Source organism: Parasteatoda tepidariorum, chromosome 1, assembly GCF_043381705.1.
Source record: "Parasteatoda tepidariorum isolate YZ-2023 chromosome 1, CAS_Ptep_4.0, whole genome shotgun sequence".
In the NCBI taxonomy this organism is placed as follows: Eukaryota; Metazoa; Arthropoda; class Arachnida; order Araneae; family Theridiidae; genus Parasteatoda; species Parasteatoda tepidariorum.
The window spans coordinates 5,496,467-5,517,336 of record NC_092204.1 but is presented as its reverse complement, the minus strand read 5'-3'; the positions used below and the strand labels follow the sequence as shown (position 1 = coordinate 5,517,336).

Sequence of the window (20,870 nt, the reverse complement as noted above, 5' to 3'; positions counted from 1 at the left end):
TAAAAATAGTTATCAGCCATCACNTTTTTTTTTTTTTTTTTTTTTTTTTTTTTTTTTTTTTTTTTTTTTTTTTTGTATAACACTATTCGCAACACTGTTTTTCTTTTTTTTAAAAGTAGTATACAAAATACAAATAAAAGTAGCAAACTACTAGTGCACTACTTCCGATCACTTGGTATAAGCCAATGAAACCCTTGTGCTCGTTTAACCTATTGAACAAATGTGATCTTCTAACTACAGCAAAAGGTTCTACTGCATTGAATTGATTAAAAAAAAGAATAAATTATAACTTACCTCATTTATAACATTATCAAAAAATTCTTGAATGTTGTGCTTTACTGCAGCAAACTTTTCAGGTGTTATAAATGACTTTAATTTTTCAAGTTCTGCAAAAACAGGAAGAAAAAAAAAGAACCAGGAATTACAAAATGAAAACCTAATTCTTTTTATTTTTAAAATAATAGTCCCAAGAAATATAAATAGTTTGAAAAGACAAAATCAAGTCTAAAAAAATTTCAAGATGTTTACATGCCCTGTCAACAGTAAACATAACAGAATATAATTTTTACAGGCCCAAACACATATTTTTTTTTAATATACAATATACTTTCATAAGTCGAAGGGACGCTAAAAAATTTAGAGATGGCAAGTTTTCGAGATAACAAGTTCAGAACTAAATAAATATGTTCTAAAAATTAGAACAAAAATATTTCTCTATAAAAAGTAGAATCATGAACATAAGAACAACTACTAATACATATGTATGCAATGATAGCTGCTCATAAGTCTAAGTACAACAATTATAATTTTATTTTTCGAAGTAAGACTAAAATAATTTTGCTTTAAATAGAAAAGAATTAGTTTACAATTAACTTACATTGTGATTTTTCCAGTAAAATTCATTTTCGATTTCGATTTTTTTACATAACAAGGTTTTGAGAAGAAATACTTCGACAAAGGCATTATAATCAGCATTAGGTGGATATATAATACCGAGGACATATAATATATAATACAATTAACTTACATTGTGATTTTTCCAGTAAAATTCATTTTCAATTTCGATTTTTTTACATAACAAGGTTTTGAGAAGAAATACTTCGACAAAGGCATTATAATCAGCATTAGGTGGATATATAATACCGAGGAGAAAAATATTTTTGGGAAATAACAAGGTTTTCGAGATATCGAAGATTGAGATATCAAGAGTATATTGTATATATTAGACACAGTATACTCTGTATATATGACATAGGCATTAAAATGAGCATTAGGTGAATATACAATACCTAGGAGAAAAATATTTTTTCAACTTAACAAGGTTTTCGAGTTATCGAGAGTATACTGTATATATTAGATACAGTATACTCTGTATAAATGACAAAGGCATTAAAATTAACATTACGTGGATATATAATATCTAGGAGAAAAATATTTTTTCAACTTAACAAGGTTTTCGAGATTATACTACATATATTAGATACAGTATAAGCCATATATATTGACATAGGCATTAAAATTAGCATTAGGTGGATATATAATACCTAGGAGAAAAATATTTTCTCAACTTATAAAGTTTTCGAGATATCGAGAGTATACTGTATATATTAATGACAACATTAATGCACTAATTATTCATGCACCAAAAAATAAAAAAAGGAGATGGCATTTACATTAAATCTACATCAACTCTTTTATTTAATGTATAAATCAGGTAGGCATACTTAACAATGGTTATACTTAACAAAGGTATACTTAACAAAGGTACACTTAACAAAGGTATAGGCATACTTAGGTTACTTAACAAGGTATACTTAACAAAGAACTATTAGTAAGAATTATTAGTAAAGAATTATTAAGCACAGCTAAGCTTTGATAGAGCAAATGCAAAGTATAATTATCAACAAAGAAGTATCATTAACAGAAGTATAGGCAAGTGCATGCACAGATTTTACTATTCATTATATAATTTTTTACCCCTATATATATTTTCTTTATGCGATTCTATGGGGTTTTGCCTTTGCATACACATGCATATTATTATTTTTTTTACTAATCCAATAAAAAAAATTTAATAATTGAAAACATAAAGAGCTCAAAAATTTTTTAACTTAATATGAAAAAAATTAATTAAGCAGTTAAAAATACAATGAGAATGTACCTTTATCATATTCTTGGAATAATAATAACTCAACTTGCTCCTCTGTTTTATCTTCATTTCCTTGAGATTGCTCTAATTTGACAAATATCAGCAATTTTAATAGAAGAAACAAATGATTTAACAAAGAATGAATTGACTGTTAAACAGGACTGGGGCAAAACAATTACAGATAAATTTTGCGCTCATTGCATATATATATTTTTTTCAGTTCGAAATATTTATGACTCTAAGAAGTTAATATTTTTTGTGAGCAATCGATCGTGTTTTGCAAGATTCACTATGTAATAAAGTAATTTATTAATAGCTTTTTAACATTTTCAATCAGACAAAGACCCAGAGATATAGCCTAGGCGGCAAGATTGCAAAATAACAAGGTTGTAGCAACAAAAACTTTCAATTTCAAGCTACTTTTTCTATAGAGAAAGAATTGTTGCCTTTCTTTTGAAGGTTTGAAAAATCATTGTATTCACATCACTGGAAGGAAAAGTGCCAAAGAAAAAGTGCCATTAAGGAAAAGTGCCAATGCTCATTTTTCTTACACTATAGGGCAAACTAAATATAACAAATAACTATTAGAAAATTGCCTGCCAATCACCACTTTTCTTATCAAAAATGCGCCTATGTCTATTTTATTGTTATTGTTTTTTTTAAATAAATATGGATCTATAATGAATGTTTTATAACACTCAGAAAATCATTTATTTCCTGACATCACTTAAAAAATTTTCTTTATTTCAAAAATGGACATCATTTACCCTATTTTGAGAAATTCCACAGAAGAAATACTTTACATTAAAAATATTTAAAAAAATTTAAATTGTTTAAAGGTTTTTTGAAAAAGTGGCCAATAAAATGTTAGAACATTGGTCATAAACAAAATTGTCAAATTTTGCTCATGCCTTACACTGATATTTTTTAAAAATTTATTTTTTAAATTTAATAGCCATTGCTTCATATGTTCTAGACTAAAGTGTTGATATGTTCTCAGGGGTCTGTCCAGGGAAAATTTACTACCGTTTAACGGTACTTTCACAAGTTCAACTTAGGGAAAAACGTTACTTTCACAAATAATAAAGCAAGTTCTCAAGCAGACGCTGTTCTCATTCCAATCTACGGAAAAGAGGAGCTTTTCTGCAAGCTGTTTTTTACGAAAAGGTAGCTGTTCAGTCAGATAGTGTAATGTGGTAAGAATAACCGGTCGCTTACACCATATTAAAGTGAGCCTTTTTTTGCTGAGTTTTTTTAAATGAAACGGTGAGACTCTCGCTCTATGAACTTCACAGGAAGTCAAAATTGGACCATTATCTTAAACACCATTGTTAATTTATTCTAACAGACCTTTATTTTCATAAAAATCATATTTTTTTCTCTGAACCTTTATTCTGTATGACCCACTCAAAAATTTTCTCATAATTAAAATAACTTTCAGTACTAGTACTGTTGAAATGCATGTTTTTATAAAATTCAAATTGAATTTTAACTATGGACAATGATTTCTATGGATTTTGTAATTTAGATACAATTTTTAGCCCAAAATTTACATTAGCAAAATTGTTTTCTAAATATAAGGGGGGAAATATATAGAAATTTACCAATCATAAACGATTTTGATTTGTAGTGACAATTTTTGAAAATATTTTCTTACTTTACCAAATTTTTGTGTTGATTTTTTGATATAATTTTTAATTTTCAAAAATTATGTCTAAATTTTCACACAATAGGTACCGCTTAAAAAAAACCTAGACAGACTCCTGGTTCTTGTCTAATGCTCTTGTCCTGTTGGAAGAAAGTTTAAAATTGAAGGATTAGAACTGCACACTAAATTGTTTTCTAAGCTTGTGAGCACACCAGATTAAAGCATAAAGGCCCCAGCTATATTAACATAGGCAAAATTGACCAATAAGAATGAACTTTTTAAGGAAATTCAACTACAGTTAAGCTTGTACAAAAATTTTAGAAAAAAATTAAATTTTAAATTTTTATAAAAATAATTGAGATGAGCATTTAAATACATTTGTATGGGAGTACTAGATCGAAGGTAATACCGAACCTGCAACCTGTCATCGAGCACATCCTGATTTTCTTTCTGCTTTTGAAAATTGGCTGTAACCGACTGCAAGATACAGATGTCATTTTTGTTATCATGCACTTCTCCCAGCATATATAAACTCTATGAAATCACAAAGTATTTACTACTACTCAGTGTGCTATACACTTTTGTATTTTAATTTATTTTAAGTTAGTCACTCAGTTTTGTGACTGTACCTTTTTCTGGAAAATAAGTCTTTTATTTTTATGCTCTGATTTTAGTCATGTTGTCTTTGGTTCCCTCAAAATGTGAGAAAGTTATACTAGTTCTTACACATTAATTAAGTTTTCCTAACAGAAAAAAAAATGTATATCTAAAAGAAACAATAATTCATCATTTAAATTTCTTTAGTTTACAAAATTCATTATTGATAAATTTTTGAATATGAATGGTAAAAAAAATCAAATTGCTTTTTTTTTTAATTTTATATTTTAAAACAAATATAATTCCGAGATTTTAATAGATTTTTTTGATAAAAATCAGAAAGAGAAAAAAATTATGCTCTCCTTTCGTATTAAACACGCTGTATTTAATTCAAGACCACAAAAAAAAATGTTTTTGTTAAGAGTTACAGAAAATTAGTTAAGAAGACTAAAAATACCCGTAGCTTGAAGCAGTAGAAAATTAAATTAGAAAGTTTGATGAGGACAGTTGTGAATTTTTTCCCAACTGCATTTTGTTTTTAAAGCATAACCATTTGGCGAAATTTACTTAAGAAATACAAATCAATTTACATTTTTAAGAAAATTGTTAAACATGATGTATTTTATTTTATAATTTTACATTTTATGACACTCTAGTTCCAACCCTCATAAAACAGTTGCATTCCTTCGATGACAGTTGCATAAAAAAGGCAATTGTCATAGAAGGGAGCACCATTAAAAATATCTAAATAGATACCTTCGCTTTTTTCAAGCTTATTAACTGAAATATCATCTATGAATGAACCAGATGAGTCTTCAATAAAATTTTTGTAAAGGTCTTCATATTTCTGGCTACTATCTTTCTCACTTTGCTGTGAATTTTCATTTTTCATTTCCTGCAAGCGTTCCTGCTGGTTATTAAGAAATTGACTTCTTTTCTGGTCAGCTAACACCTTTTCGTCTGTAAAAAAGAGAATAGATATCTGCTTAAATACATACACCCAGTGAAACTTCACACTTTTACAAAACACACACTTTACTTTGTAGACATTTCATTTCAAATCTTTGGCAGAGTTTAAAGAGAATCAAACGCAGATTTTTTTCATTATACACCATTTTAAGATAGCTTATCCCAAAAACATAGATATATATAAAAGCTTACTCTTTTTTTTTAAATAGGTTTTATTTTTTAAGAAAAAGGTAATTAAATTAGTAATGATTTTAATTGACATTAAAATAACACGTTTCATATGTTTTATATGAAGAAGTTAAATTGATAAGTAAGGGTACTTTGTAGTCATTTTGTTCTAAATCTTTCCTTCATTTTTTAAAAAAATAGGTTTTATTTCTTAAAAAAAGGTAATTAAATTAGTAATTTTATTAGACATTACAATAACACGTTTCATATGTTTTAGCAAGCGCACCCGTTGGTTACTAAGAAATTTACTTCTATTTTAGTCAGCTAACATCTTTTCATGTGTAAAAAGAGAATAGATATCTGCGTAAATAAAGACATCCAGTGAAACCTCATCTTATTAAAACATTTACAAAACACACACTTTACTTTGTAGACATTTTGTTTGAAATCTTTGGCAGATTTTAAAGAGATAACAGGGCAGATTATTTTCATTATACACTATTTTAGGATAGCTTATCCCAAAAACATACATATAAACTTTGTGGCAGAATTTTTTCGAGCTATTTGGGACAAAACTGTGTAGCACTAATATCTTTCTGCAAGATACTTTTAATAACAAAGATATATGTTACTAATTTAATTAATAATAACTACTAACTATTTATAATTACTAGTTTAATTTAATAAATAATTTATAGTACTTATTATTTATTAAATTAAACTAGTTAATAAATAATTAGCTGTGTTTACAAAATAAAACTATAATTTTTTTTAATTTAACATGAAATAATCTTTTATTCTAATATTACGGATGACATTCTCACATTCTGTTGAGGAAGAGAGGAGGGTAACATACAAATTAGTTCCTTCTTCACATTTTATAAATAATCATCACAATAAAAAAAGTAATTAAAAATCATGAAATCCGTGGTCGAAAAAAAGAGATTGACGACAAAATCACGCAAATTGGACTCTTCAAAAAGGTGTTACTCAAATGCACAATAAATAATTGTAATATCGCATAAAAAATATCGGGTTCAAAAACTATGGAGAAATCAATAGCAATAACTGCAAAAAGTTCAATAGAATCATTGCCTTAAAAAGCAAATACTCAAATGCACGATTCGAATTTTCATTTTTGTTTGGAATATATTGAGAAATTTTAAACCAAGTAAAAGTCAATATCAATAACTGCCGAAAATACAATCGAAACGTTACATCGATTTACGATACTATCGACGTAAATTGAACGCATCAAAAAGTTATTATCTAAATGCATGATTCAAACAGTACATGCAAATTTCTGTAGAAAAGAATTTTTTTTTTTTTTACTTTCCGAAAGAAAAATCTTTCTGCAACATGTGTAACTTTCTGCGACAATGTCGCCGTGTCACTGCGATTCTGCCACGGAGATATAAATAAAAGCTTACTCCTTCTTTCTTTTTTTTTTTTAAAAAAAAGGTAATTAAATTGGTAATTATTTTAATAGACATTAAAATAACACATTTCATATGTTTTATATGAAGAAGTTAAAGTGCTAAACAAGGGTAGAAATGAACAGTCAGAATAAACATTTAAAAATGTTGTATTTTTAATGTCAGCATTTTGACAGTAACTTTTATTCTAACAGCCGACTTCTCACACTATGCCATACTCATTATACCGATCTTTTACTGCATTTTGTTTAAGTTTAAGTACATGTTTTTAGAAATAGGTTAGAGTGTAGTGAATCTACCACTACAAAAATACAATTCCGATTCCCTAGTATATAAGACATGTTAACTCGATTCGCTGAGGGGGTACCTTTTCATAGATGAAGGTTGACACGGTTGCTATCAACTCTCTCCATATTGGTGACCTGGAAGTGATGTGAACCTGCTATACCTTGACAGAAACTCCCACTTCATTTTAAACACATCTACCTTGACAGTAACACCCACTTCGATTTGAACATGTCTATTTTGATGGATGGTCCACATTGAACAGTTGACTTGCTACTAGTGACTGCGACATTGACCTCCTCATGCTGTTGCTACTCAGTCTCACTCACACACAACGTCGGCCTGTATCCACTCGACTGCTAATGGCAACACAGGAGCAACCACGACTGTGAACTTAATACAGCTCTCACAATAAGCACTCAAAAGTACGGTGATCTTAATACAGCTCTCCAGGCTTCTCACAAAACAGCAATGAATCAACTAGTGGTATCCCATCCATCGAATTCTATCACAGATAAAATTCTGGTGGGGGCGTACTGTAGATATCTGCCAATACAAAAATTCAATTCCAATTCCCTAGTATATAAGACATGTTAACTCAATTCTACTATGGGGTACCTTTTCACAGATGAAGATTGACATGGTCGCTGTCAACTCTCTCCACATATAGTTTTGAAAATAAAAATTCTTAAAATCTGGTCATTGATTTGCTCTAATCTTGAAATGCAAATTTTTAAAGTGTCTTTAAAGTTGTTACATACCATTTGCTCTAATCTTGAAATGCAAATTTTTAAAGTGTCTTTAAAGTTGTTACATACCATTTAACTTTTCTAAGTAACTAGCATATTGTTCTTCACTCAATAAAGGATAACACGGAATAGTATGAGCTTTTTTAGATGGCAAAGGCTTCAACTGTGGATGCGAGCAGACACGTGAAGTATGAACAGTTATAACATAGTTACAAGTTCCAGGCTCATCGACACGATGAATGTAGTCTCCTGAATCTTCTTCGCAAAATATCTAAAAAGTGATATCAAGCAAAATGGCATTTACGCAAAATAAGAATAAAAAAAAAAATTTAAATTTAATTATTAGGTGAGACCTTTATGAAAATAATAAGTATTTAATAAGCAAATAATAACTTATTTTTGTAATATTCAAGCTTTTAATGAAAAATGCATGATTAATTCATTTCCAAATTTTATACAAATTTGCAAAAAATAGAGTGAAATAATTTAAACTTGAAAATTTAATCTACATTTTATTGTATACGGACTTATTTTTTTAAATTCAATATTAAAAGTACAATTTAGCTAAATTTATACTTTTCCACAAAAAAATATATACTTTTTTTTTCCATTCAAAAATCAGTTTTTCTAGAATTCTGAGAAATGTTTAAGTAATTATATTTAGGAAACAAAAAAAAATAGCAAAAAAACATGGTTTTGTGTTAACAATGAGGTAGAATATAAAGATGTACCGTTAAGCTAGAAATTCCATTTTTAAACTGTCTACTTCCCAGAAAGCATGTAACATTAGGGCAACTTTGCATCGGAATTTCCGTTTCATTGTCACTAAAATGTTAGAACTAAAAACCTTTTTTAAATAGAGCAAAAATATTGCAGTTTCAACCCTTTCATCCTAAAAGGATTAAAAATAATTTTTTAAAGCTTTTTTTTTTTAAGCTTTTTCAAAAAAGTATTGTTACTTAGGTCTATAATGACGTTTTCGCTGACGTCACACTAGCGATAGAATCAAATTGCATTGCCCTTTAAAATTTCATGACAAGGTGGATTTCAGCTGAGCATACAAGACTTTGCGAAAAAAAACCTTATAATTAACCAGATTTAAGATTATTTTCACCTTGAGAGCTTTATTAAAGAATTTCTTCATGCTTGAAAACCCTAAGTCAACCTTGATTTAAGGTTTTTATATAGAATGTAGTTTTCCAAGGTTCATAGATCTCGTTTTAAAGTTAGAATATTTACACATAAACCGTATTACAAACCCTTTTAGGTTTACATTAAAAGGTTTTTGTTGAGTGAAAATAAACCTTATTTTGCGATCTGGGCTTACTGAGATGTAGGAATTAAAGAATGTTTTTAAAATTAATATTAATACAAAAAAACAATGTTTTGAAAATTCTTAAATTGCAAAAACTAAAGGTTCCTCTCAAGCCAAACTAATGTAAATACCTTTTGTGGATTAAATTTTACTTCTTCGTTTAATATAACTTAATTAATAACGTATTTAATAAATGAACCTCTATATTAAATACAATAAAATACAAAATAAAACAATTTATTACTCTGATTTCAGCAGTACGAGGTTGACCAGTCAAATCACACTTTGTTCCATTAACATAGTATTGTGAATGATATCGCTGTTTCGTATGTTTGAATTTTTCCTAAAAAGAATAATAATAACAAGTACAAAGGTAGAAATTCTTTGAAATCAATAAAACAACTAAGATCATCCCAAATATCAATACCTCATCAGTTTCATTGTTCCAGTCATAATCAGATTCATATAATCCTAAAGTTAGAACTTGACCAATAATTTGACCATCTAACAAAAAACAAAAATATTTCAAAAAAATTTCATACGAATGTTATAAAAATGAACTGTATTATAAGAAATATTCAAAAGTACTCGTTCAGTGCGCACTCGAATAACTTTTGATCTAATGATCAGATTTTTACGTTCCGCGATTCAATTGTTGTGGCTCGAGAGGGTGACCTAAAATATACTAATTAATAAGTGCAGCCGATATTTTAAGTTTCAAAATCGGACATGAAAAAAACATACTGTATGTGAATAAACATATCTTTAATTCAACGGGCTCGGATTTTTGACTCCTAAAATATAGGGGGTAGCTGCAATCTGGAAATTGTGGTCCTAATTTCTTGGTCAGGAGAGCACGCCAAAGTTTGGATCCCTTAATGTTAATTTTAATTAAGATTGTATCCTAGAACATGAAAATCTGACCATTAGATCAAAAGTTATTCCGGGTGGTCGGGTTTTTTTTTAATTGTGTGCACTGTACATTAAAAAGGGACAATACTTGCCTACTTTTCAGCACTTTTATTATTATGTGTTCATTGAAACTAGGCTTGAAATTTAGAGTGGTCCATTAGTCCAAGACCACTAAAATTTGACTTGGACCACCTTAAAATAAACTATCAGTGATCCTCCGGGCCAACAAGCAATGTAAATGAAGGATATGTTGTTTTAATTTTTTTTTCTTTTTGGTTCCATATTATGCTTTGTGTGCTTGCCACAAAATAGCCTATTTCATAGCACCTGTGAACATTACAGATTCTTTGTATTGTAATTTTTCATTTAAAATAACTGTATTAATTTTTTTCGAAACAAATTTAACAGAAGCATGTAAATGGACTGGTGACTAAATGGTTGAATGGAAATTTTATACTTTAGGGTTATTTTTATTAGAATATCATTAATTAATTTAATTAGAATATTATTTGTTTTATAAGAATATTTAGTTTTGGACAGTTCTCCTAAAAAGGAATGTCATCTTTGCAGACTTTAAAAGCATATAATTCAGATTTTAAAAAAATCAAGCAGTTCTAATAGTTTTTTTTAAAAAGTCATGGTGTTACTTACTCTCATTCTAATTTTCAATAATTATCATTAGTTTAAAATCTTTTTTAAAAATTAAAAATGTTATATTTGCAACAGCAAGCATTATTTTTTTTTAAAAATATTTTAATTTAAAAACTATGAAAATAGTTGCCTAAATAAGAACAAAAAATTGTCAAAAATATGACTAAAATATTATTAAATGACTTAATTGTCATATACTATTAAAAATTGGGTTTTTTAAAATCATGCAGAATTTTGGAGCAATGGAAAAGGCGATCGAGAAATGAAATCTTACAATGCAATCAGTGCAAATTGAGCAAAATAAAAAGGGATGACTCAAATTTGCAATTCAAAATCTTCCACATTTTTTATTTTTTAATAAAAAAAAATAATTCAGTGTGTTCAGCAACTCTCGCAGGCCACAGGTTTTCAACTCAATTTATGCTAAAAAACATCACTAGTACAGAAAAGTCTCCCAACGGTCTTTTTTTTCTGAAAATAGTTGCGTTTTTAGCCTTTTCAGGGAAAAAAAAGTTGCCTATTGCCGAAAACTAGGGTTCGTGATTTTTTTTTATTTAAATCTGTTTTTTTTTTTATTTAAATCAGATTTTTTGCTTTTTATTCAAAAACAGTGTAAGAAATTTAATTTATGATTAAAAATACTATATAAATGTTTAATCAAAATTAAATTAACATTAAAACTATATTATAACAATATTTTAGGAGCTCTAACTTACTTAAATAATTTTTCGTTATAATACATAACTTTAAATACATGGCAACCATTTTGGAACATGATTGAAATTTAAAGACTAGATGAAATAGAGAATTTAAAGAATACTTCAGGGGTCTGTTTAGGTTTCTCTGAAAGGCACCTATTTTGTGAAAATTTAGACATAATTTGTAAAAATAAAAAATTATATTAAAGAATCAACACAAAAATATTGTAAAAATATGGATTTATCGTTTCTTACGTGACACAAAAATAAAATTTTAAGAAAAAATATTTTGTGAAATTATTCTACAGTTTTTCCTAAAGTTGAATTTGTACCGCTAAACGGTAGTAAATTTGGCTTGGACAGACTCCTGTACTTTAACTATTAAAGCAAAGTTTCAATTAGCAAACCATAATTTTAATTTAAAATTGTGATTTCTTTTCCTTCCTCTTGATTTTTAAAATGACAAAATAAATGTAACAGATTGTGTTTATAAATGTTATCATTCATCAAAAAATAAATATTTAAGCTATAAATTTTTATATTAAAATATTCATTTTTAATCCTACATCAATAAAATATAATGTAGATTTTAATTCCATGCTTTTTCAATCAAAAGGTACAATTTTAATTAACATTATTTGCATTTTTTTTGTTGAAATGAATTAATGAATTAATTACTAAAATGAATTAATGTAGCAATTTATTTAAAATAAATTTTAAAACTAAGAAAAGAAAATAATAAAAATATCAATAATTGAAACACTGTTATTTAACTTTTAAAATCAATATATATATTAAAAAAATCAGTTGATTTAAATCAATGATTTTTAAAAAAAAATCATTTGATTTAAATCATGATTTAAATCAAGCTGATTTAAATCAACAAACCCTGCCGAAAACAGTTGCATTTTAGTAGCCTGTGGCAATCGTGTCATTGAACCAGTTACTAGCTTTTAAAGTTCACAAATATAATTCCTAAACGGTGGGTACTCGAGTGTAATTCCTATACATTTAATTACAAAATCTTACAATATGGTATCTTCCCTAAATGAATAAAAAAATCATGAATTAACAATGCATTTGTTATTTTAAAAATGTTAATTAACAGTTATATTTTTTGCTGAAATTCCATTGTTAGCTTTAAATAAAAAATTATAAATGCTTCAATCTCATTTGGCTGTAGATATAGCTTAACATTGTTAAATAAATCAATACTTGTAGTTACTTATCACTGAACTTAATGTATCAAACAATATAAAAGGAAAATACAAATGTAAAAATACTGCAGACACCTTCAATATGAAACTGCTTTATATGCTGCCCAAAACATAGCTCATAAGTCCACCAATCTTTAGCCTGAAAATAAAATAACATAGATTAATCCTTAACTGCAACAATAGTTGAAAACTAAATTTTTTTTTATTATTATAATCATCACTACGGAGTTATTATTATTTAAAGCGAGCTATATAGTGAGGCATTGAGGAGAACTCCACCAGATTAAAAAATATATTTCTTCCAGAAAAAAAATTGAAGTTTGAAACAGTGATTCAAACCATTTTATCAAAATGGATTTAAATTATAATGAATAATCAATTCTTAAATTTAAGTTAGTTTTGTTTCGCAGTAATGTTATGTCATATACAATTAAAAATTTCTTGTAACACCTAATTCTTTTGAATCACTTTATTTAATTGAATATTGATCCAAATCACATGATTCCGATCAGTGATCTGCATCATCAATTCGAATGAAGCCATTCAAATCATGCGTTTTGGAGCTATTCAAATCAAGTACATCAGATTGTCGTTACAAATCATATGATTCGAATCATTGATCAAAAGGCATGATTCAAATCATTGATCTGAATTACTTGACTCGAAAAGTGATCGGAATCACGATTCAAATCAGTGATTTGTATCATTTGATTCAAATCACTGATCTGAACTGCTTGATTTTAATAGTGCTCCCAAACGTATGATACGAATACCTTCATGAGAATCAATGATCCAAAAATTTATGATTAAAATCTTTTTATGATAATCCGAATGACTTTAGTCGAATCATTGATCCGAATCACTTGATACGAATAAAGATCTGAATCACATGATTTGAATCATAGATTTAATTCATTCCATAACAATCAATTGTTATAAACACATGATTTGAATTATTTGATTCAAATCAATGGCATGATTTGAATTTGATTTGTACACTTGATTTGGATCAATAATCAGAATCACTTGATTTGAATAGCGCTCGAAAAAGCATAATTTGAATCCCTTCATGAGAATCAATGATCCAAACATGCATGATTCAAATCCCTTTATGAGAATCAATGATCTGAATCACTTGATTTGAATCAGTGATCCGAAACACATTATTTAAATCATTGGTCTAAATCACTTGAATTAAAGTGATACGAATCGCAGATTCGAATCAGTGACCTGGATCACTTCAAAAGAATCAGTTATTCGAATCACATGATTTGAATCAATAATTGAATCACTTGATTCGAATCATTGATCCAAATGGCATGATTCGAATAGTGATATGAATCACTTAAATCGAAAAGTGATCCGACTCACAAGATTCGAATCAGTGATTTGCATCCCTTGCTTCATATCCCCAATCTAAATAGTGATCGCAATCGCAAGATTCGAATCCCTTGATTCAAATCATTTAGTGATTTGAATCAGTAACTAATTTGAATCTGTAAGTGATTTGAATTTATTCCATTGATTCAAAAAACTTTGATGATTTGTTTTGCCCAACCCTTTCACACTAACTTAAAAATGCTGTAAATGGAAATTAAACATAAAAATTATATTTAAAAATAAATAGTTAATGAAGTTTTCATAAAATTGTTTAATAACTTACTTTTAATAAACAGTTGCCTGCATGCATTGGCTTTAAAAGTTCTTTAATGTCAGTACTTTTTTCACTGTAAATTACTTTTTCAGATAATTCTTCTTCTTCAATATGTGGAAGCATACATTGATATTCTTGACCAAAGATGGAAGTTAATTGTAATGCAGGAAAAGTAGGATCCTGAGCAAACAAATCACTCTTAAAACAAATTAAACAAACAATTCCTTTTACACATAGTATTACAATTTATATTACAAAACAATGCCATATTTCCCAATAAGCTTAGCAAATAGAGCAATAGTGCAGCTCACACATTCTAAATTTCTATACCTAATTATGCGCTGCTTGTTAGTGAAACACTGGTTAGGCTGCAAACCATTCCAGAAGTTTCAAATCAACATTTTATTTTTTATTCTTCTTTAACATCAATGTTCGCCTTGGCAACAATTTGGAAAAATAGTCCCCAACACACGATTTCTACAGCAAATATCTTAACTCATAGCGTTACCACAGTGTACTCAGTATCACAAGGGATGATTTTTCCTATGTGGGACAAAATCAGTCACCGTTTAGTTGTTTGCCTGCAGCTAAAGGGGACATGAACATTGAAAACTTATAACATATTGCTAAAAAACACTTTTAACTTTTCTCTTTCTTTTGGAATGTAGAAGCTAAAGTAATTTATACTGCAATAAATACAAATTAATTAAACTGGATTCATATTTAAAAATAACCCTGCATTTAAAGCAATTGCTACAAACATTTGTTTTGTAGTAAAAACAAATTTAAATTTTAAACTTTTAATTTTGGTTACCGTCTACCTGAATGTTTCAAAATACATTTATAAAAGAAAATAAATGCAGTTAACTTTTTCTAATTTAATTTCATTAAATTAATGACAAAATAATAATATAATTACTGATCTAAATCTTTATATTGTTACAATAAGAGATCTGCCTAGTTTATTTCATTGTGCAATGGATAAAATAATGGGGTCACCAAAAGTTTTGTTTTACACATAATTTTATTCTACCATTTTATCACACATTATTTAATATTTTATTTAATATAATTGTTTGTACATTGTTTAAATTTTTTTATTTAATTATTATTTGATTTAATATAAGTTCTATTTCACACATATTTATAATTGGCTAGATATTGCTTACATTTTATAAAATTGTTATTTTAATTTAATATAAATTACATTTCTTAAAAAGTTATTCTTAAAAAAATATAAATGTCATCACTTATAGGTAAAGGTAGGTAACTAAAAGGTAGGTAGGTAATAAAAGGTAGGTAGGTAATTTATTTACGTCGCACTAGAGATGCAGAATAGGCTACTCTTATAAAAATATAAATGTTATCACTTATAGATTTATAAAAGGTAGGGAGGTAATTTATTTATGTCGCACTAGAGATGCAGAATGGGCTATTCTTATAAAAATATAAATGTCATCACTATAGCCCGGATTTTGATGACCTAAAAAATCTCAACTAATGCCCTTAAAAAGTGCAAAAAATGCACTTAAAAAGGGCAAATAATGCCCTTAAAAATGCAAAAATTGCGCAAAAAATGGCTTAAATAAAGCAAAAATATTGAATTAAAAAAATGTTTTGTTCTTTAAAATTATTATGAGTCATTTAAAAAATATAAAGCAATGCAATACTTGTTCTACNAAGGTAGGTAGGTAATTTATTTACACCCCACTAGAGATGCAGAATGGGCTATTCTTATAAAAATATAAATGTCATCACTTATAGATTTATAAAAGGTAGGTAGGTAATTTATTTACACCCCACTAGAGATGCAGAATGGGCTATTCTTATAAAAATATAAATGTCATCACTTATAGATTTATAAAAGGTAGGTAGGTAATTTATTTACGCCGCACTAGAGATGCAGAATGGGCTATTGGCGACGATCTAGGAAACATCTCTGAGAAAGATCCGAAGACATGCCATAGCAATTTTTGATCCTCTGCAGAAGGGATGGCTCCCCTGCTTTTGTAGTTTGACGACATATGTGTGAAATTAGTGACTTTATGTTAGAACAGTTTAACGAGGACCAATATCAGACACTCTTGGTCCCTACGCAGGCAGATCAAAGTGGTCACCCACCAGCTTTCAGACAGTAGCTTGACTTCGGTGTTCTACTGGAAACCGTGCCGTTACGATCAGTCTACTGCGGGACAATTTTTAAAAGGATTACACAGTTAAATAAGGTCGATTGTATATTAGGACTTTTTTTTAAATTTTTTATCTTTTATATCCTAATAACATTTTTGAAGCTTTTTGGCTCCCAATTCTACATTTTATTTAATTGTGAATCCTAAAAGCTGAATTTTCTGAATCAATTTGCCCTGTTAACTTTACAAATTCCAATGTTACCTGCAAGATTACAAACAATCAACCAAAACTATTTATTATAGTAAAAATTCTACTTGCATTTTTTTTTCCAAAATTTTCCTACATGAGGTAAAAAAATTAAACTTCATTACTTAAAATTTAATATTACACAATTATAGTTCAAAAAATAGAATAAAACCATTAACTGTGAAAATCTTTTAAGATTCTCCTTTTCTTTTTTTTTTTTATAAACATTCGGCAAAACCTGACTATTAATGCATTCAAAAATCCACTAACTTCTTTTTCATTCAATAAAAAGTGGACTGTCTATCAAATCTAATTCAAATATAATAAAATAAATAATTCAAATGTAACAAAATATGAAGCTTAGCATTAGAAAATATATTTTGTTACATTTGTATTGAAATAAAATATAATTTCTAATGCATTGAGTTTAAAAAGGAAACATTTATATTTATAATAAATTCAGAAAACTAAAAAGATAAAAGTAAAATGCTTTAAAAGCCATTGATAAAATACATTCATGCTTACTTCTCCTTTTTTTAAAGGGGTTTGTAAAATATCAACCTCATAATTAATTGCTTTCAGTTCATCGATTGTAAAAGCTATGCATTTTGATGAGAACAGGAAAAATGACAAAAAACTATAATTCACAAAAAATGTCCAAATTGTAGTCCAAAACATATTGAAAATTGAAAGTAGAAAAAATTTAAAAAAACAAGTACACTTGGCAGTCCCTCAAAGAGTTTTGAAGCTCTTTACGTACAGATTATAAGTTTATAGCTTCCATGGAAGAATAAATTTTCAGACCTTAAGAATCATTTATACTGCATGTGAGAAACTCACATTTGCGAATCCGGAGATGCTATAAGAACCTGATTGGTGTAATAGCCACGAAAAACTGGCTAATCAGATTCGCGTTCGCATCTCCGAAAGGGGACTCGCTGGTCACGATTTTCCCTAATTTCGAATACCGGGCACCTCCACTCGCCGCGGTTTTATTTGACAACTGTTTTATCGCCTTATCTAGTAACTGAGAGGCAACTCGCAAAATTCGTAAACGAATCTTTGCGCTCATGGATATTTTTAAAAGTTACTTGTTTATAAATTACTTGTTGAATTAAGTGAAGATCTTATTCTCGTTTAAGACTAGAAAAATTCATATAACAAAAAAAAAAATACTTCGTCCTTCTATAAAGAAAGAGGAAGAAAAATTTACATACACACAATTATTTCAGTTAATTACATAAATATTTCGGTTAAAATAAATTTTCAAATAGAAACTATTCCTGTAAATTAAATAAAAATTTGGAATAATAAAATATTTATATCTTCAGAATAATCAATTTCTTTTGAATATCTTAATTAATGAACTAAGTTTAAAAAAATAATCCCCTATATAAATCATCACATTATTAAGTGTTCATATTTTTAAAGAAAAAAGCATCAAAATTTTTTTTTACGCAGTTTGAGAAATAATTCTTTTCATTTCCGTCATTTTTACTAGGTTTTTTCAATTATTTCAATTTTAGAAAAAATATGTATTCTTCAAAATGCTTACAATATCTTGAAAAAAAATTGCATATATTTTATACTGAACAACTTTTGATTGGTAATATTTTCTTCATAAGAGAATCTTTAAAAAAATTTGAAAATATTTTCATTAAATTTGTTCAAATATTTTCTGTAAAATGCGTGCTATTATGAAAACAAGGGGAAAAAATATTTTTAGTATAGTCATGACATAAAGAAACAAATCTATGACATATTCACTACTATTTTCGTATAGTTAATTTATTTTTTATAACATCAAATCATATTTATCAAAACTTAAAACTGTGGCTGCTTAACTTTTTTTAATGTTTCTTAAATTTGTCAGGAAAAATTCCGATATTTTCCATTATTCTTGCTTCTATCACTATTATTTGTGTATATCTGAAATTACTCACCTGCTTTTGAATTGTATGTCTGATGGCAATTCAAGTTACATTTCCTAAAGATTGTAAAACAAAATTTATCTCCGTTTTATGGACAATCAAAATTTTAACGATTTTCAAACATTAACAGGTAACATTTAAAACAAGAAGAAATAAAATATTAATTTTAAGAAAAATGTTTTCAGGTGGACAAAAAAGGAAAAAAATATTTTGGTCACTCCTAAAACATAATAATATAGGTGCATCACTTTCTAGCGATGGAGAGAAAGAGGAATTAAAATTCGTGATAATCCTATCACCAGCTACCCCCTCCCTCTCCGTCTTTAGAAAATGATGCTCCCATCGTTTTTTGTTTTGGAAGTGGCAAAATCGAATTATTCCTTTTTTACCCACGCTAACACGTAGCGTATATTACATTATAATGCAAAATAAATATTTATTGCAATCAATTATTAATTACACTCAATTCAATTATTACAATCACAATAAAAAATATTCTAAAACTAAATTCAGTGGCGCGACAGCCCTTAGAGGGCCAAGACCTCCTGATGCTGAGTTGAGTTGTTTTCATCCTTCTGCCAAGTTGAATTGAGTTGCTTGCCTCCTGTTGCTGCGCGCGGTTGAGTTCTTTCTCTCCTGCTGCCAAGTTGAGTTGAGTCGTTTGCCTCCTGTTGCTGAGTTGAGTTGAGTAGTTTTCAGGAGAAACAAGAGACAAACAATTCACCTCAATTTGACAGCAGGAGGGAATAAACTCAACTCAACTCAGCAACAGGTGAAAAACAACTCAAAACTTGAGAGCAGGACATAAACAACACAACTCAGCAACAGGGGACAAACAACTCAACTCAACTCAGCAACAGGAGGCAAAAACTCAACTCAGCAGCAGGAAAGAAACAACTCAACTCAGCAACAGGAGGCAAACAGCTCAACTCGACACTGCAGCAGGAGGCAAACAACTCAACTCAACTTCGCAGCAGGAGAGAAACAACTCAACTGAACTTAGCTGCAGGCAAACAACTCAAATTAACTTGGCAGCAGGATGAAAACAACTCAACTCAGCAACAGGAGGCAAACAGCTCAACTCAACTTGGCAGCAGGAGAGAAACAACTCAGCTCAACTTAGCAGGAGGATGAAAACAACTCAACTCAGAAACAGGAAGCAAACAACTCAACAGGAGGAGATATACAACTCAACTCAGCAGGTGGCAAACAACTCAACTCAGCAGCAGGATGAAAACAACTTAACTCGCAACAGGAGGCGAACAACTCAACTAAGCAACAGCTCAACTCAACGTGGCAGCAAGATGAAAACAACTCAACTCAGCAACAGGAAGCAGACAACTCAACTAAACTTGTCAGCAGGAGAGAAACAACTCAACTCAACTTAGCAGGAGGCAAACAACTCAACTCAATATCACAGCAGGATGAAAACAACTCAACTCAGCAACAGGAAGCGTGCAACTCAACTCTGCAACAGGAAGCATACAACTCAACTCAACTTGGCAGCAGGATAAAAACAACTCAACTCAGCAACAGGAGGCAAACAACTCAACTTAACTTGGCAGCAGGAGAGAAACAACTCAACTTGGCAGCAGGAGAGAAACAACTCAACTCAACTCAGCAACAGGAGGCAAACAATTCAACTCAGCAGCAGGAGAGAAACAACGTAACTCAGCTCAGCAACCAGGGGCAAACAACTCAACTCAACTTGGCAGCAGGATGAAAACAACTCAGCTCAGCAACAGGAGGCAAACAACTCAACTCAACTCGGCAGCAGGATGAATCAAAAAAATCCTAACACATATCAAACACATTTAAAAAAAAACAAAAATATACATTAGCTTGGGTTCAGATCTGGGACAAAAGAAACAAAATAATTAAAAGTTACTCACCCTTCGTGAATCGCTGAGAATGCTGGAGAGATTGGATCATCACTAAAAAGAACACGGCGAAAGAAAAGAAAGCGACTAAAAAGAAGAATCCGACCTCATATTTGATGAGATTAAACAATTAAAAAAAAATTATTTAATAAAAAAATACAAATTTGCAGCGAACATAATTTTTCCCGAAACAACGGAAATGTAAGAAAAATTTCAATCACAAAAAAAAGGGGCG

The 20,870-nt window shown here is 28.8% G+C and overlaps 2 protein-coding genes across 3 annotated transcripts in view; one reads left to right on the top strand and one right to left on the bottom strand.

Annotated features, from left to right (window-relative positions):
- The window catches only part of LOC107442478 (protein OS-9), a 28,259-nt gene extending 10,606 nt beyond the window's left edge, over positions 1–17,653 (bottom strand). The window contains exons 1-9 of one of the 2 annotated variants that reach the window (XM_043053830.2): positions 17,350–17,647; positions 14,458–14,628; positions 12,870–12,933; positions 9,744–9,820; positions 9,561–9,659; positions 8,071–8,272; positions 5,151–5,354; positions 2,162–2,233; positions 295–386 (exon numbers count right to left, since the gene is read on the bottom strand). In XM_043053830.2, coding sequence (XP_042909764.1) covers positions 295–386; positions 2,162–2,233; positions 5,151–5,354; positions 8,071–8,272; positions 9,561–9,659; positions 9,744–9,820; positions 12,870–12,933; positions 14,458–14,628; positions 17,350–17,502 — 1,134 coding nt within the window. In that variant the 5' untranslated portion in view covers positions 17,503–17,647. Of the gene's footprint in view, positions 1–294; positions 387–2,161; positions 2,234–5,150; positions 5,355–8,070; positions 8,273–9,560; positions 9,660–9,743; positions 9,821–12,869; positions 12,934–14,457; positions 14,629–17,349 lie in introns of both variants that reach the window. The other variant, XM_043053833.2, reaches the window with a different exon arrangement.
- A 2,232-nt stretch (positions 17,654–19,885) lies between these two features.
- LOC139424928 (uncharacterized) lies at positions 19,886–20,478 on the top strand. The gene is made up of 2 exons (XM_071177106.1): positions 19,886–19,960; positions 20,011–20,478. The coding sequence occupies exons 1-2, from the start codon at positions 19,886–19,888 to the stop codon at positions 20,476–20,478; spliced, it is 543 nt and encodes a 180-aa protein (XP_071033207.1).
- The last annotated feature ends 392 nt before the right edge of the window (positions 20,479–20,870 follow it).